The sequence below is a fragment of the Pyrus communis genome, chromosome 16 (assembly GCF_041283825.1).
Source record: "Pyrus communis isolate YQ-2024b chromosome 16, ASM4128382v1, whole genome shotgun sequence".
Taxonomy (NCBI): Eukaryota; Viridiplantae; Streptophyta; class Magnoliopsida; order Rosales; family Rosaceae; genus Pyrus; species Pyrus communis.
Genome location: NC_142580.1, coordinates 3,626,374 through 3,643,657, shown reverse-complemented (window position 1 = coordinate 3,643,657; position 17,284 = coordinate 3,626,374). Strand labels below are relative to the sequence as shown.

The 17,284-nt window shown below is 36.2% G+C and overlaps 3 protein-coding genes across 4 annotated transcripts; 1 reads left to right on the top strand and 2 right to left on the bottom strand.

Moving 5' to 3' along the window:
- Positions 1 to 501: 501 nt before the first annotated feature.
- On the bottom strand, positions 502 to 3,658 carry LOC137730914 (UDP-glucose 6-dehydrogenase 1). Its single transcript, XM_068469916.2, has 2 exons — positions 3,344 to 3,658; positions 502 to 2,271 (listed from the first exon to the last, which is right to left on the bottom strand). The coding sequence occupies exon 2, from the start codon at positions 2,249 to 2,251 to the stop codon at positions 809 to 811; it is 1,443 nt and encodes a 480-aa protein (XP_068326017.1). The 5' UTR covers positions 2,252 to 2,271; positions 3,344 to 3,658; the 3' UTR covers positions 502 to 808.
- Positions 3,659 to 7,045: 3,387 nt separating this feature from the next.
- Positions 7,046 to 11,782, bottom strand: LOC137732332 (beta-glucosidase 40). The gene is made up of 13 exons (XM_068471642.2): positions 11,216 to 11,782; positions 10,015 to 10,081; positions 9,510 to 9,568; positions 9,329 to 9,404; positions 9,173 to 9,244; positions 9,009 to 9,096; positions 8,655 to 8,910; positions 8,453 to 8,568; positions 8,143 to 8,366; positions 7,921 to 7,952; positions 7,720 to 7,822; positions 7,508 to 7,616; positions 7,046 to 7,405 (listed from the first exon to the last, which is right to left on the bottom strand). Exons 1-13 carry the CDS (start codon positions 11,360 to 11,362, stop codon positions 7,219 to 7,221), a joined length of 1,536 nt encoding a protein of 511 aa, XP_068327743.1. The 5' UTR covers positions 11,363 to 11,782; the 3' UTR covers positions 7,046 to 7,218.
- Positions 11,783 to 14,371: 2,589 nt separating this feature from the next.
- LOC137731519 (Cobalamin biosynthesis CobW-like protein) lies at positions 14,372 to 17,227 on the top strand. 2 transcript variants are annotated; one of them, XR_015958001.1, is made up of 9 exons: positions 14,372 to 14,572; positions 14,674 to 14,891; positions 15,002 to 15,116; positions 15,428 to 15,517; positions 15,644 to 15,805; positions 15,915 to 16,034; positions 16,519 to 16,629; positions 16,755 to 16,898; positions 16,985 to 17,227. XR_015958001.1 is itself a non-coding variant. In XM_068470641.2 (9 exons), the coding sequence occupies exons 1-9, from the start codon at positions 14,414 to 14,416 to the stop codon at positions 17,041 to 17,043; spliced, it is 1,116 nt and encodes a 371-aa protein (XP_068326742.1). In that variant the 5' UTR covers positions 14,372 to 14,413; the 3' UTR covers positions 17,044 to 17,227. The 2 variants fall into 2 exon arrangements, 1 of the variants encoding a protein (XP_068326742.1); XM_068470641.2 differs by having other exon boundaries at positions 16,817 to 16,898.
- The last annotated feature ends 57 nt before the right edge of the window (positions 17,228 to 17,284 follow it).

The following is a 17,284-nucleotide window of genomic DNA, read 5'->3' as shown; positions in this document are numbered from 1 at the left end:
GGAAGGTGGTGGTGGAAAGGTGGTCGGGACCTCTTCGGTTCCATAGATATGCGGCAGTTGATCGGCAGAGAAGCTGCAATGATGGTGGTGACGCTTTGCAACTATGGTTGTTTGTTGCAAACTTGCAAAGAAGCTACGAAGAAGATTAGACGCCTTGCAACTATGGTTGTTTGTTGGAAGAAAATTTGGTTGCCCACTTCGGTTTTTAGTTCTATTTCCGTCTCAAAAATTCTTGGATTGTACGTGCTAAGACCCCTTAAAATTAGGTATTTGATTACGAATTTTAAAATGAAATTTGGTTGCTATGTTATAGTGTAAGTTGCTCGCAGTGTTACAGTGTATATGCATTCATTTTATGTTTTGTTTTGACTAGACAGAGATTTGCCAGACCAGCAACGGGATGCTGTGGTGATGGTGTACACCTGTCTTCCTCCAGTTGTAAACCGACACTACTCTGCAACATAACAAAAAAAAAAAAAAAAAAAAGGAAGATCAACAGAATTATAATTTCCTGGTTTCTGATTTTATTACATTAAACTAAGAAAATAACAAATTGAGATATATTCCACTAAGCCGAGGACAAAGCTCACGAACTGTATTAAGGATACTATTACAAGTAACATAAGACGCAACATAAACCCCCCAAGTTTAATGAATAGTGAAATAACAAAATCATACAAGAAGGTAAAAATTAAGGACAAATTATGCATCCACTATCAGTAACAAACTTCGGAACTAACAGAACTTTTGCCCACAAGCGGATCGATCTTCAAATTACTGTGCTTCTTCGCTCCTCCTCATCAAGTGTTTACGCCACGGCGGGCATGTCCTTGAGCCACTCGTCCAGGGGCTTTCCGATGGAGTAAACAATGAACCCAATTTGCCTCAGCTTCTCAGCATCCACCACGTTCCTTCCATCGAATACAAATGCAGGCTTCTGCATCTGATCATAAATCTTCTGGTAATCAAGACTCTTGAACTCGTCCCACTCGGTCAGGATGCAGATTCCATGAGCATCCTTTGTTGCCGCATAAGCATCCCAGACTACACCAACTTGCTTCACAGTAGTGGGGCTCTGAGGTTGAAGATGAATGGGATGGTCCCAATCAAACTTCTTCATAGAAAGATCCCTCTGGATCTGATCCTCACTCACCTGAGGGTCATATATGCTCAGCCGGGCCTTGTCACCCAACAGCCCTTTGCACACGTCAATGGCAGGTGTCTCCCTAGTGTCGCCAGTGTCCTTCTTGAAGGCAAATCCCAGGATTGCTATCTTCTTACCCGAGACTGTGTTGAACATTGAGGAAACCACACGGTTCACAAACCGAGACTTCTGGTAGTCATTGATCTTAATGACTTGTTTCCAGTAATTTGCAACCTCAGGAAGGCCATTACACTCGCAGATATATACCAAGTTCAAAATATCCTTCTGGAAGCAAGACCCACCAAAACCAACACTGGCATTTAAAAACTTGGGCCCAATTCTTGTGTCCTTGCCAACAGCATGCGCCACTTCTTGGACATTTGCACCAGTTGCCTCACAGAGTGCAGATATGGCATTAACAGAAGATATCCTCTGTGCCAAGAAGGCATTGGCAGCAAGCTTTGAAAGCTCAGCAGACCACAGATTAGAGCAGATGATTCTTTCTTCAGGGACCCAATGGGCATAAACTGACTTGAGTGCTTGGATTGCCTTTTGGCCTGCTGGGGTTTCCCGACCTCCAATGAGGACACGATCTGGGCTAAAAAGGTCCTCGATTGCAGTTCCCTCAGCAAGGAACTCAGGATTTGAAAGAATTTGGAAGTTGATGCCTTTGCTGTTGTGGGTCAGAATCTTTTCAATGGCCTCAGCTGTTTTGACTGGGACAGTTGACTTCTCAACCACAATTTTGTCAGACTTTGATACATCTGCAATCATACGAGCAGCACTCTCCCAGTAGGTAAGATCAGCGGCTTTGCCAGCTCCAAGACCCTGGGTTTTGGTGGGCGTGTTAACGGAAACAAAGACAATGTCTGCCTCCATAACGTGTTTTTCAACATCAGTGCTGAAGAAGAGGTTCTTTCCTCTGCGCTGCTTCACCACATCATCAAGGCCTGGCTCATATATGGGGAGCGTATCACTGTTCCAGGCATTGATCCTAGACACAGAAATGTCAACAACAGCTACTTCAATATCTGGGCACTTAAGGGCAATCACAGCCATAGTAGGCCCACCAACATATCCAGCTCCAATGCAGCAGATCTTCACCATCTTGTTCTGCTATTGACGGCCTAAAGACGAGCAGAGCAAAACAATGAGATAAGCTACAGTCCAAGCACTGAAATACTAGATCTTTATGTTATTATAGAATTATCATAGCTTTAAAAGACTAATTGCTCCTGACCGGCCTTTTACTTTTATTAAGAACAAAAGGACAAATAAACCAATATCCCTATAAAAAGGAAAACTAATAAAAATGGTTTGAAAATTTTGAATTTTAAAAATAAAGGGTAAAGTGAATAGTACACTATAAATAAAGGGTAAAGTGAATAGTACAGTATTGACTTTTTAGTGTAAAAATATGATTTTTCATTAAAATGAACAGTATCGAAAGGTTTTGTCAAAATTCTCTATATAAAATGATGACAAACAAGCTTTATTGGTAATCGAGTGTCATATATTCCATTCAGAATGCAGTATGATATCCAAATCTAGGAGACAAATTGGTGATCCATGGTGAAGGAAAAACATAAATGAACGCAAAAGATTAACCACGGAAACAAGGGCCTAGCCATCAGTGCGTCTCCTACCGACAACCATATCGAAGAATAGGCTCAAAAGTCAAAACCTTTTCGATTTTAAAGTATAATACTGATTCGTGAAACTAAAACAGAGAATTGTAGCTAAGTGTGAGATAGGTGAACGCAAGATCTATAAGTTTAATCGACGAAAAACTCATTACAATTTTTGCAGATCCACAGTTTTTAAAGCAAATGAAAGATGTTTTCTTCAAAATTCAGCTAAACAATCCCATTTCTACAACCCACAGAATGCAAATCTCAAATCATAAGATCCAAATTCCAATTAAAAACCGATTCCAATCAGATCTACAGCAAACAGTGAGAAACTACAAAGATCTGCACATTCCAGCACACCCAAACAGCATCACAAGTTCACACAAGTTCATAACACAAGTAAATGAGCAATCTTTCCGAATCAAACACCTCAACACACAGAACCGAAATCGAATTATGCAAAAACAATATCGAAAAATACCCATACACAAAAAATCGAAAACAACCCAATTGAGCAAAACCACGGAGCTCGACGAAATACCAAATGAGCAGAGCAGATGAATATTACCTCAGTCAATGTGAGGCGGGAGGTTGACGGCGGAGAGAGCGAGAGAGATCTTATGCGGAAGAAGAGCGAGAGAGAGAAGAGAGAGGATAGGAGGGAGCTCTGTTCTTCTTCTTCTGATGGCAGTTCATGTAGGAGATCTGAGGGGTATATATACGCTCACAGCGCAGTGAGGAGTTCATAAGATCCAACAACCGAGATCTGTGTGACCCGGAAATAGTACCAGCCCGATCCACGTTGGTTCAACACGTTTTTGTTTCACCTTTCACGCATTCATCATCATTTCCTAACCCAAACGAATAGATAAATTTTTAGTTCTGACGGGAACATAGATCATAAGTTTTTATATAAGTGTTGAAAATTTTTAATGTTTAAGTTATTAATTTTTTAACACACATAGCCCATCATTTATATAAAAACACATAATGTACCATTCGTATGACGATCACACTGAAAAATCTCTCAAACGAAACAAATATCACGCAGTTAAAAGGGCATTGTAATTTATTTAATTTTTATTTAAAAAATTAGATATATTTTTTTAATAAATCATTTATGCTTTGGAGCTGCTAACAAGAGGGTTCCCACCGTTCAAAGTCAACATGCGGTTTTTCCCTTGTTTGTTTTCATGGAGGGATGTATTAGATATTTAAGCGGTATTTTTATTATAATAGAAAAAACAATATATTTTTTCGTGTTTATAGAGTGCCAGCTTGAATAGCGCATATTTGGAAATAAATTTAGTTTTTATTGTGCATTCCAAATTTTTTGTATTAAAAAATAAAAGTAAATTTTTAAGAATTGCATAACAAGATTATTGGAGCGTCAATAATAATATTACTTTGGTAATATCTTATTTATTTCGTCAAAGAATTATTTAGATGATAAAATTAACATATTTATCGATTCACTTTGTAATTTTTTTGTGATTTGAACTAAATCATACTATGTATTAGTAACTAGTAATAATAAGTAGACATAACTCGTCATTTGTGAAAACAAAATTAAAATAATCTCATTACGATTTCAAATAAAGTAAGGCACATGTAATTTTATTTACTACTACTTATAATTAGAATGTTATTTTTTACTACTACTTGTAATTTCATGCTAGTTTTGCATCATGCACACACAAAACATTACAATATTGGGGTCCAAATAAAGACTTGTAACCTTAAAACGAAGGGAATTTTAACGAAACACTTCCGGTACTGTTTATTTTTAAAGAAAATGATATTTTTACTCTAAAAAAACCCCCATGATACTATTCACTTACAACACATTTTTTTTCTTTTGATTAAACTCAAAATTTTCAAACCCTTTTCATTAATTTTTCTTAAAAAGAAACACACCCACCCTTTTGTTTTTCTTCCCCAATAGAACGTAGAGCCATTATATATTGTATAAAAGAGTATGAAAAAATTGTATATATATATATATATATATATCATGCCCAAAAAAGTCCCATAACCAAAATAAAGTGTCAATTTTCATTAAATATTAAATCCACAAAAATAAATATAAAAACAAGAAAAGGAAGTTTTTTTTTTTTGGAGTACAACGATATATTTTACATTAACGGGAATGAGGGGTTCGGTTAAGTTACACAATGAGCAACCTAATTTGGTATTGAATTCGTCATTTACGAAATTCGAACCTAAAATCTCTCACTCATAAATGAAGAGGAATATCACTAAACCGTAATACTGAGTAACAGAAACTAAAGCTTCTATATAGGATTAAATAAATAATTAGAACTTTTGGTAGGACCAAAAGAAGAAAATGATAAGAGTACGATGCAAGGCATACATAATGGAAACATATGGGATGTAATATTGTTGCAACATGGCCTCACCCTCACCCTCACCCTCACTGGTAGGTACAGATCCGAATAGGAAGGAAAATTATGCGGTGAATAATTATCTATATAAAATGTGTGCTGTTGGACCAATATTAAAAAGGGTGGTGTTATTCATGCGGTCCAGAACTTATGCAGCGTTTTGGAGACTAAGGTCAAATCATTGAAGATTTTCGATGGTTGGCTTTCATTTTTCTCTGTACAAGCATATTGAAAAATAAATAAAAAATTTCCTAACAGATGTTATAGCAAATGTGGACTTTTTCATTCGAAATAAGTATATTTGGGATAGATTACTTCACACATTCATTTTTATACTTTATATAGCGATCTAAATTTTTGATCATTCAATTGATTGAATTGAACATGCTCCAATGATAGACAATAACATAAGAGATGTAAAAAATAAATGAAATTTTAACAAAAAGCTCACAGTACTGTTCACTTTAACGAAAAATCATATTTTTACTCTTAAAAATCAATCCTGATTCTATTCACTTACAACATCTTTTTGTCATTTTCGTTAAAATTCAAATATTTTAAATCATTTTCATTAGCTTTCATAAAAATAAAAAATTGTGTGAGCAACACTGCTTTATTATCAAATATTTATTTCACAAAAATATAAACTATCAAATATTTATATCAGACGAGAATAACACACCGAATTGTGAGCGTCACAAATAAAGAGGAGGAATTGTTGTGTAAAATAACAGGGTCCACTCCTTTTGGTGTTGGTTTGGCCATATGACTGTGATTCCAAACAATCTGTGTTTTTTGTTTTGTTTGTTGAGATTTTGGAGTAATTACTACGACAACAAGTCATCGATTTATTTATTTTTTAAATTGAATTAGGCAACTAATCATTTTCTTCAGGCCTAACAATACCATCGCAGGCAAAACGCGTCAAGGACGTTTATACGGCCCAATTGTCAATATCGATGTTTACCAATGCGGTATTCAAACTCGAGTGCTAGAAGATGAACATATTACTTGTTCAATTGCTTAATTCATAATTTTTGTAGTAGTGTTTTGTGATGCAAGACAGCGTTATTTTTTTTATTAGTAAATTACAATTTAACATGCACATGAATGAAATATTAAATTGTGATTAATTGGATGAATGACAATAGTCCTAGTTTTTATTTTTTAAACGGAGAAAGATGAGGCAATATTAGCTCTCCGACAAAGTAATGAGGGTATTGTACCCTAAATTTTTTGATCGTCTTTCCTCCACCAAATTCATTAATAATAATAAAAGTAAACGAAAAAAATACCATAGTCATAGTCAATTCACCTTAGTTAGGATTGAATCATGTATTGCCGCCCTTGTTCATGGTTAGGCCAATTGGCATATTCAAGAGCTTAGATTTTGGCTCCGAGATCCTTATCATGGAGGAGGATGTGAGTTCCATGAACAAGTAGTGAACTAATTAAACTTCTTCCTGGTCAACATAAAGAGAATGGGAAACATAGTTGATCCATGTCTAAACTTCGGTACGATTGCTTGATTATGACAACTCTCATATTGAGTGGATCTAACATAAAGTTGGGTAGGATTAAAATACATGTAATTTTATGTATTTTTTAAAGATGTCTTACGAATGACGTGGTCAGAGACTCTGAAAAGTTTTTCTTCGTCTTAGGACCTAAGGTACTAGACTACTGGTAATTGGGGTCAAATGTTTGAGAGCAAACAGTTTTTTATAGCTTGAACATTATAGCGGATCTATTCAACCACTCAATTATCTAGCTGCTGATCTTTGCTGCATCAAAACTATTCCCAAATCCCAAGTGCTGAATTTTGTATGCAGATCAGTGCCATCTGTTTCGCAACGTAAATCGTCTGCTCTAATCAAACCTTTGATTTTTCTAAGTGTTAACAATATTGGTTGCAAACATAAACCAAAAGCTTGTGATTTCAAATCATGTTTCTCTTTTGATAGAATCATAATGTTATTAACTGCAGCAACCCTCGTGTACTTGATGAGTTCGGGTGCAAGTGCAGAAATTCAGATGATCATAGCCTTGTTTGAGTAGAATTCAAGAAATTCGTGAACCATTGAACGGAGTCCTTCGGGTATCTCTTGAGCTTGTCCTTATAATCCACAAAGTAGAGACCAAATCGAGAAGTGAATCCAGCCGTCCATTCCCAATTATCCAGTAGAGACCAAGCAAAATAGCCCTTCACATTGCAGCCGTCTTGCCTGCATTCAACGAAAACAGAACGATATCAGCTTTTACACCACACAAGATGGACAAGAAAAAGTAGATTCATAGCTAGTGGATTAGTTAAAGGTGGTTGATACTTGATCGAAGCTAGCAAATTTGCAAGATAGTCATGGTGGTATTTAATCCTTTTTGTATCCTTTAAAGCGTCCTTGAGGGAAATGAACAGGCTATTCGGGTCATCCATGCCTGCGAAAAAAATGAAACCAAGAAGATTAGCTCTTGAAATGTCCCATGAACACGAAGAACTTTTCGATTTCCGATCCCTTCTATTTTGTACTCGGAAAATTACCATTTTCGGTGATAATCACTGGAGGATTGCCGTACTTTTGCTTAATGTAGTTCATTAATTTTCTCATCCCCTCTGGGACTATGTATAACCATATAGAATTCGCCTGCAGTTTCACGCGAGCATTCATGTCGGATCAAGTAAAAAAAATCGAACAATAATAACAGTGCAGTAACTTATGAAATCTTGACTATAACAACATACCCTATCTCCAATAGGTTTCCCGTTTTTGAATGCTGAAAACAAGGAAAGACGAAAAGATAGTTTCAGCTAACAACAAAAGTTGAATGATAACAAGTTACAGAACTCTAACAAGTTGGTCTTCGACTTCCTTATATCTGAATTGGTGATTCCGACAACATATGAAATAACTGGAACATAGAACGGTTAAGTGGAATATGTAGCGCGTTCAATGTGAGTACTTACGAAGGGTAATGGCACCAGAGTCTGAAAGGCTGCCGTTAAGTAGACCTCCGATTAAATCCCTGGTATCGTTTTTACCATAGAAGGTAGTGTAGTGATTAATGCCCACAAAATCCAAGGACCCTTTAATTAGAGTAGACTCGGATTTGGAAAAGGTTGGCAGCCGGCTCCCAACCCTACTTCTCATAGAGCTTGGATAATCCCCAAAAATAAATGGATCGAGAAACCTGCAGTCCCAACATAGTGATCACACAAATTATGAGGCCGTTGTTAGTGAAATATAGCTAAGTAATAAAATCAAACTTGTGGTTACCAGCCAAGCTGAAATTCTTGGGCTACGCTAGTTGCAATGACGTCTTCTGTTGAGTTTGTTTCTGGTTCGTACCAGATAACATCAAATGATGCCCCAACCGATCCCTGCTGTTTTGACTGCAAAGACACCAAGTAGCATCATCAATCAACTTCTGTTGTTAATAGGTGTGCGCATGAATATTTCTTCGTTCCAGCATTCTTACCTTATACTTTCTCTTGTAAATATCAGCCACAGTTCCATGAGACAGGATGACATTGTGAGCAACTATGTAAGGCTCAGTTGCAGAGTTTCCGGACCTGCATAAGAGTGGACGCAGGATAGAGCACCTTCCAGGTGCCTGGAGGCCCGAAGCATATCCATGTACAGAAAATGTATGTGGCTCGTTGAATGTGATCCAGTGTTTCACCCTGTCACCAAAATTTTGAAAGCATGTGTCCGCGTACGTTGCAAAGTCCTTTCTGCAATAGACAAAGGTCATATGAATCACTTGAATCGAAAAGTCATCGTTAATCAAACTTACGAAAATTAGAGGCACAAAATTGTCTGCGTTGATTACATGATTTGAGGGTTGAGCCACCCGTTGTATCTGTCTTCCAAGGCTTGAGGGAGGTCCCAGTGATAGAGGGTCACATATGGTTCAATTCCTGCACACATACAGAGCTTAATGCAAAGTCGGAAGTACGTATAAAGTTCTTAGAACAATGAAAATGTAAGAGGCACCTTTGGCTAGTAATGCATCGATGAGACGATTGTAATAATCAACACCCGCCTGATTAATTTGCCCGGTTCCATCTGATATACGAAAAGCTCACAGTTAAAATTTGTTGAACTAATCTTGTATGTGAAATAAACACTGATAGAACTGATAGAGATTACCGGGAAAAATCCGAGTCCAGGATATCGAAAATCTGTAAGCATCCAGTCCCATGTCCTTCATAAGTTGCACATCTTCCTGCTTGCAAATGAATTAACATGTTGCTAATCAGGCATAATTAAAGAAAAATAGTTCTATTAACAAGCGAGAAAAAGCAAACGATAGTTTGAGTACTAGACTTGCCTTATAACGGTGATACTGATCCAAAGCAACATCTGCATTGCTGAAATCAGCTATCTTACCTGGAACACAAGGCAAATGATCCGTACGCATTAAGCGTTGTATGTTTATGAATTGTTCTCTAAAACATGGACGATTTGGGTGTTATCGAAGATGTCTCTATGTGATCGTTACACTTTTCATTTAACAATCACGTGATGAGTGAGACACTCACATAGCGTGAAATCGGTAATATGATAGAATCTCTTGTATGTTTCTTAATTGTTCCCTAAAACATGGATGACTTGGGTGTTGTCGGATATATGTCTCTTTGTGATCATCTCACTTTTCACTTAACGATCACGTGATGAGTGAGACACTCACATAGCATAAGCCAGTAATATGATATAATTTCTCCACATAGAGACCTACTCTAGAGTTGGTAAATGTTTCAAATTATGGCCACAATAATATAAATGAAAAAAAAAAAAAAAAAAAAAAAGATCAACCACAAATAACAAATTATTACCAAAAGTATGTGAAAAGGTGTCCCAGATCGAAGGCCCTCTTCCATCCTCTTTAACCGCACCTTCGTACTGACAAATATCAGAAGAAAAAAATGTAAATAATTTTGTTTTTATACCCATAGTCCTCAAATAATTTGTGCGACATATCCAAAAAATAAAAATAATATTAATAACCTTAAATAATTAAAAAACAAAAACAATATTTGGTTGATGAAAAGAATTATTAATCTTGTTTTTAAAAAAATTACAAATTCAAGGATATTCAATCAAGATTTTAAATGAATCTATGGAAGTTCATAGGTATTCAACTAAAATTTAGGTCATAAAACTCCATAGAAATTTTGATGTATTTAATCAGGATTTTAAAGTAGTCCATAAAATTTCATGTGTGTTTATTTAGGAATTAATTTTAAAGTATTTTTAAAAATTAACAATTTTGATGGATTTAGAATGATTTTATAGTGTATATTAGTCATTAGAAAATTAGTTGTTTGACCGAATTCACATGAGTCTATGAAACTCCACCAAACTTCACAAATTTATAACTCTTTTAAAAAACTTTAAAAATCTCAATTAAATATACTCCTCTTAATCTTTTCGTGGTCCCTATATATATATATATGAAAAAATAAAATAAATATCAAAGGCCGGTTTGAAAATGTTTCAAAGGGAGTGGTCCATTTTTTAGGTTAAAAACAGGAACAGCCCGGAAACATGAAGGGGTATTTCGGTAATTGACACTCCTCAAGTGGGTTTGCCGAGCAAAAGAATTTAAAACCCGGAAAAGCCCCTATGTTCCCAGTTACTTTGTATCTTCACGAGATTACTGTGAATCTGCAGATGCAAGGGCCTTGCAAATTGCACCTTGCAATTTTGTTTTAAACAAGCGATATTACGAGGACGAATCAAACTCGAGATCTCGAGTGCTCGGACGTTGGTTTGAATGTTTTTAATCAAATAAACTACATGCACTCGCACGTAACTTACAATTACTAGTTAGGTTTTAAGAGGAACAGAACGAGAAAAACGTCAAACTCAAAGCATATCATGCAAATGCAAAGCCCAGAAATTAATCACGGATTACTGGGAACCCCAAACACTAAAAAAACAGAAAATTATAATCAAGAGAAATAATGATTGATTCGTTACCTTTTACCACCAAGTTAACAAAAGGGTAAAAGAGTCATTTAAAAAAATACGAACCTGGAAAGCAGAAGAGGCAGTCCCGAAAACGAAATATTTGGGAAAGCTACCCCTGTTGATATCTGAAGCTGACAAACATGTTGGAAACCCAACAGCCAATAGAAATGCTGTAACCACCAAAGCAACGCCTCCTCTTGCCGACCCCATCACTTCACAATGACGGCGACGCGGCGGCGGCGGCGATATTGAGAAAGAGATTAGCTAGCTTCTAACCCCTGCTTAATTTGAGAGAGAGAGAAACGAAAAAAATACAGGGCGAGGAATTTGCGGAAATGGGTGAGGGAGAGAGGTGGGGCTGGGAATAAGGTAACAGTATTTATAGTGGTTGAGTGAGTAGGTTATTTGTAGTGAGAGACAGACAATGTGAAAATGGGTGGTTGAGTTCGACAAGGCAGTAAAAAGGTTGTGCAGTGGTGGTGCCACCACCAAAAGTGGCGGCGCCCTCCAGAAGAGAGAGAGAGAGAGAGAGGGGGGTGGGGGGGGGGGGGGAGAGAGGTGTTATTGGGTAGTGGGGGAATGAAAAACCAAAGTCCTGAGTTCACACGTTTTCATACCAGAATGAGAAACATGGTGGCATGGTGCATATATATATATATATATATATGATATGATCATATATGTATTTGTGTATGGATTAATTGGATTCAGATTTCAGATTGCGAATAAATTAATTTTTAAACTGTAATATCCTCCTTTTTTTGCATTGCCCTTGCTTTTATCAATCATGCTGAGATGAATCGGATTGCTTTCCAGCCTCTCTTTTGTTTTGGAAGTATATATCCTGTGCTGTATAGTCACGCTTGACATTGCCAACTTTGGTTCTAGGAAATGTATGTTAATATATTTTCAATATTATAATGGATTGGTTACTGACGTTCCGAATTAGACATTATTATTAAGAAACGGTTGGCAGATTAAATTTTTAGATCATTTTTTCATAGAGCATATGATGTGACGGTTGATATACACGCATATACTAGGATTATTCATACTTTACTCAGTTCATCACCTTGTGTTTTCACAACGACAATGTGATAAGTGATGTGTATATATCATGTCAGTTAATGATATTCGAATATAGCAAAATACAAGATGTGATATGTCTGCACTATTAGGATACAAATGAAATAATAGCTTAACTAATCAGATTGGGTTAAACAAATGAAATAATAGCTTAACTAATCAGATTGGGTTAAGTATGGTATACAAGCAACAATCAACTTTTAGTTACTGTCATCTGATTCCGTACCAAAATATGGATGGTGGTATGTCCTTGATTCTTGGTCAGAAATGGTAAGTCCATTTTAACCGAATAATCAAACAAAATTGAAATACATTGTTGCGTGAGAATCGATAAAAATTTCAAAACGGACTTGCCTTTTTGTGATGCCATTTCGTCCCGTTGGCTACTATTCATGGCAGGCTCTTGAATTTTGATACGATTTCGTGATTTATAGAGAGATTTTTTAGTATGTCAATAATTCAATTATATAAATACAGTTCGGTACATTAAGTATATTATCTTTTTAGTCTTAATAATATTCACCATCTAGCTATACAGATGCCAGCTTGACATGCATATTTGATTCCGCATATCAGATTGTACAATAGATTGGTTAGGAGTATATTTTTGCTCCCTAACCTAAAGTGATATTGATGCTCACTTCCATGTTAATTACCGTTATATTAGTTTAAATTTCAAAATTTATGTAATGTATAGATTGAATCAAATTCATACAACGGTAATCAATGAGATGATGACAATTAAACAAGTATTCAACACCAATTATCGAGTGGTGGCATATTAATTAGTAGCTATCAAGTAATTTTTTCTTAATTAGGAATTTTACTGATGGTCAAGAATGTTTGTCACCTTTGATTAGCAAAGGCAATTCGAACTTTGAAGCAATGCAATCTGTTTTAACCATACGAGCATGTCAATTAATTTAAGGCAATTTTACTTCGCGAAAGCAATTAACTTAAAATAGTAGTTTAATTTGCCTTCAAACTACAGGTTTATACAATTTTATAATATAAACCTCATCGTCTCCTACTCTGTATTTGTTTTCCGTACAAGCATGGTCTTCTTCTATACAAGCATCGTCCTCGTCATCATTCTCCGCACATCAAGTAGTTATCCCAAATGGAAATGCATCATCTTCGTATCTTTTTTTTTTTAATCCACCACATTAAGGAATCTGTGTTATTGAAATTTGATCCAATGGTTACAAGCATGTGACCACTTTAAAAGTTATAATAACTTCAGCCGTTGGATTAAATTTCAATGATATAGATTCCCTGATTTGATAAATTAGGAGGAAGGGATCTGGAGAAGATCTCTTTCCATCCCAAATAAAGACCATGCAGAATATAAAATATAATATTACATCATTTTCGCTGACGTGGGCATTATCGTATCAACTAGACGTGCCCCTCCCAAGCTGACTTCGAATATTCCTCCTTCATAAATTGTTGTAAAGAATAATTTCTTTGAAAAGAGTCATAAATCATAAAGTTTATTCAACATATGATGGTATAGTGAAACTGTGTGTTTTTCTTTAATAACGATATTGGAGAATATTTGGACTAAACCGCACATTACGTCATTTGTTATCGAACTTACCAACTAGATATGTCGAATTTGGATTTGGATCGTCTCCGGATCCTCTTCTTGTGGATCCCGGAGATCAAGGCACAATGACCGTTCATCAAAGATCGTGCGGTTATAATTAAATGCTTTTTACGCAAAACGAGATTGCTTTACTTTTAAAAAATATAAAAAACATTTAATTGTGGCCACACGATCTTTGATGAACGGTCCTTGTGCCTTGATCCCTGGAATCCCTAAGGAAGGGATCCGGAGAAGATCCAAATCCGTTGAATTTGATACATCGCACTTATAAATATGAAAGAATATCATTATACTGTAACTTTAATGACTTTTTTATTCATAAATTTTTTAAACTTGAGAGCTGCATTTGCACCTATTTTTCATGTTTTTAATTTTTGGTTAAGAGGTGGGCTGAAGCCCAACAAACAAAACCCATAGAAGATGGGAAAGCAGAATGTCTACTCCTGAAGGCCCAAACGAAGCCCACGACCCAGATATTGGCCCAGTGGGTCAGCATAATTCAAGTTCAAACTGAGGTGGGATTACAAAACCCTAAAAACCTGTGAATTTCCCGGGATTGGAAAAAAATGGAAGACGATGAAGAAGCTCCACCTCTCGCCGTTGAAATCGACCAACCGACGGAACCCTACTCTCGGCAGCAGCCCAATTCATCTATTCGCATAGACGACGACGTTTCGGTCGGTGTCACCGTCATCACCGGCTATCTTGGCGCCGGAAAATCCACTGTAAGCTCACGTCTTTTTTGTTTTGCTATATTTTTTCCAGTTTTTGGAAAAGATAAGAGCTTTGAGTATGTTTTCTTGGTTTGCGAATTCGGATTGCTCAGCTGGTTAATCATATATTGAATTCCCAACACGGGAAGAGAATTGCTGTGATATTAAACGAGTTTGGTGAGGAAATTGGCGTGGAGAGAGCGATGATTAACGAAGGAGATGGCGGTGCGCTTGTCGAAGAGTGGGTGGAGTTAGCAAATGGGTGTATTTGTTGCACTGTTAAGCACAGTTTGGTGCAGGCATTGGAGCAACTTGTTCAGAGAAAAGAAAGGTTTTTGAAAACTGTATTGAAATTTGTTTGCTTTTGTTGAAATTGTTTTCTTTTTTATTGTGATTTTGATGGAATTTGGGATGTGGGTTTTCGGTTTGATTTGGTTGTAGACTTGATCATATATTGCTGGAGACTACTGGGTTAGCAAACCCAGCTCCGCTTGCTTCGGTTCTGTGGTTGGATGATAATCTAGAATCGTCTGTCAAACTTGATTCAATTATCACTGTAAGTTGGGATTCGTTTATCTAGTTTGTTTCCGAAATTTGTGTTAGTTTTGATATTGGATGGATTATGTGCCAGTGATGTATTAAAGTTTTACCAAATTGATTATGGCCATTTGAATTTCGGAACTTGCTTTGGTAAATGCTTACTGCTTAGTTAGCTGCACGACATGGTAGTAAATGTTATTTCTGTCGGTTCTGTCTTATGTATTTTAAATACGAACTGAGCTTGTTCTGTCCTTTTTTCTAGAGAAGTTATGCAATTTTTATTTTGTAAGTTAGTAGTAAAGGTTTATTCCTCAATATCTTTAACAGGTTGTAGATGCCAAGAACCTCCGTTTTCAGCTCAGTGAAAATCGAAGTTCATCTTCATTTCCTGAAGCATATCTTCAGATTGCGTTTGCGGTATGGTCTCTTTATGACTTACCTTATTTGTTCTTCATGACTTACTTTTATCTGTTGTCTATCTCTGTGTGTGTGTGTGTGTGTGTGTTGCACTTCTAGTCTTATGAGTTTGGTTGTTTGTTGTAGGATGTTATAATTCTTAACAAGGTTGATTTGGTTTCTCCAGAGGATTCTGAGGAACTGGAGAAGGAAATACGTAGTATTAACTCACTTGCTAGTATCATTCGTTCTGTTCGTGGTCAAGTTGACTTGTCCAATATATTGGACTGTCGGGCCTATGATGCCACGGTGAGTCATGCATATCTCCATTTTTTTTGTTGTATTTGTAGTTCATACCGGTCTTTTAATAATATTCAGATTTTACTCTGAAAAATTATATTAACATTTTCCTTCTCAGCATGCTACCCATTTAGAATCATTATTGGAAGAAAGTCGTACTCTGTCTACAAGCGATCTTCATGATATTGGTGTGCGAACTTTATGCATTTCCGAGCTACGGCAGGTTGATCTTGAAAAGGTATTCTTGTGAAATAGTTATGACATGATTTCATTGAGTTGTTTGAAATCAATTACCATTCACTATTTGGTGCTGTGTTAACAACTTTGCAGAAAGGTTGGCATTCATCACATTACATTTTTGTAATTTTGATTATTCATATGTGAACTATGACTATATAATAGCCAGAGAAAATCAACTGTAATGTCTTATTTACGATTTCCACTGCCAACATCAATTGTTTATGAACTAAGAGTATATGGTAGCCAGAGAAAATCAACAGTAATGACTTATTTACGATTTCTGTGGCTAACATCAATTGTTTATGAACTAAGACTATATAGCAGCCAGAGAAAATCAATAGTTAAAGACTTATTTACGGTTTCTGCGGCTAAAACTGTTGTCTCAGAGATAGTGGATGCTTATTTCCCATTGCTGCAATTTTTCGAAAATCAACAGTAATCATATCTATCTGTCATTAATGTCTGACGGTCTTGTTCAAAAGGTTCGTTTGTGGATTGAGGAGATTCTTTGGGAGAAGAAAGATGGCATGGATGTATACCGCTGCAAAGGGGTTTTGAGCATTCATAATTCAAATCAATTACATACTTTGCAGGTACTGTTCAATATCAAATTATGCGACTGCTTCTCTTGAAAAGTTTAGTCTTATGCTGCAATTACTTGCTTTGCGGGTTGATCCTGTACTTATGTGGTAAATTGTTTTCGTATTGTCTTCGGCAGATATTATGTGCTATCACTGAGTCTTGTTATTCACACACCTCTTTTTTCATCGATAATGGTAGGGAGTGAAGGAGATATATGAGATTGTGCCAACTCGTGATTGGAAAACGGAAGAAACTCAGACGAACAAGATAGTGTTCATAGGTGAAGCCTCTACTCATGTCGTGTTTTCTCAAACAGTTCCATTTACTTTATTGATCTGTTTGTTCGTTTCTTTGTTTCACCTACAGGTCATAATCTAAATGAGAATGTTCTCGCCGAGTCTTTTAGGTCGTGCGTAGTTTGTTGATTTTGAACACTCTCAATTACATACGGATTCATTATGCTACGTTGAACTCTCAATGTTGTTTCGGTTGAATACATTAAATTAGAGTTGTAGACTCTCGATGTGTTATAACATGATGAGTGCAGATCGGTCACAATACTAGTTGATTTTCAATTCTTGCAATTATATGAATTCATTTGAACTAGAATTCTAAACTCTCTTGACGTGTTATAACACGATAAGTGCAGTTCTTGCAATTATACGA

Excerpts from the sequence above, each read along its gene's own strand:
- LOC137730914 (XM_068469916.2), bottom strand. The coding sequence starts at position 2,251 with ATGGTGAAGATCTGCTGCATTGGAGCTGGATATGTTGGTGGGCCTACT.
- LOC137732332 (XM_068471642.2), bottom strand. The coding sequence starts at position 11,362 with ATGGGGTCGGCAAGAGGAGGCGTTGCTTTGGTGGTTACAGCATTTCTA. Across the intron at positions 9,245-9,328 it reads CTGGACTCGGATTTTTCCCG|ATGGAACCGGGCAAATTAAT; the intron begins GTAATCTCTATC and ends TTCGTATATCAG. Across the intron at positions 7,617-7,719 it reads AGTGATTATCACCGAAAATG|GCATGGATGACCCGAATAGC; the intron begins GTAATTTTCCGA and ends TTTTTTTCGCAG.
- LOC137731519 (XM_068470641.2), top strand. The coding sequence starts at position 14,414 with ATGGAAGACGATGAAGAAGCTCCACCTCTCGCCGTTGAAATCGACCAA. Across the intron at positions 14,892-15,001 it reads CTTGTTCAGAGAAAAGAAAG|ACTTGATCATATATTGCTGG; the intron begins GTTTTTGAAAAC and ends ATTTGGTTGTAG. Across the intron at positions 16,630-16,816 it reads ATCAATTACATACTTTGCAG|GGAGTGAAGGAGATATATGA; the intron begins GTACTGTTCAAT and ends CGATAATGGTAG.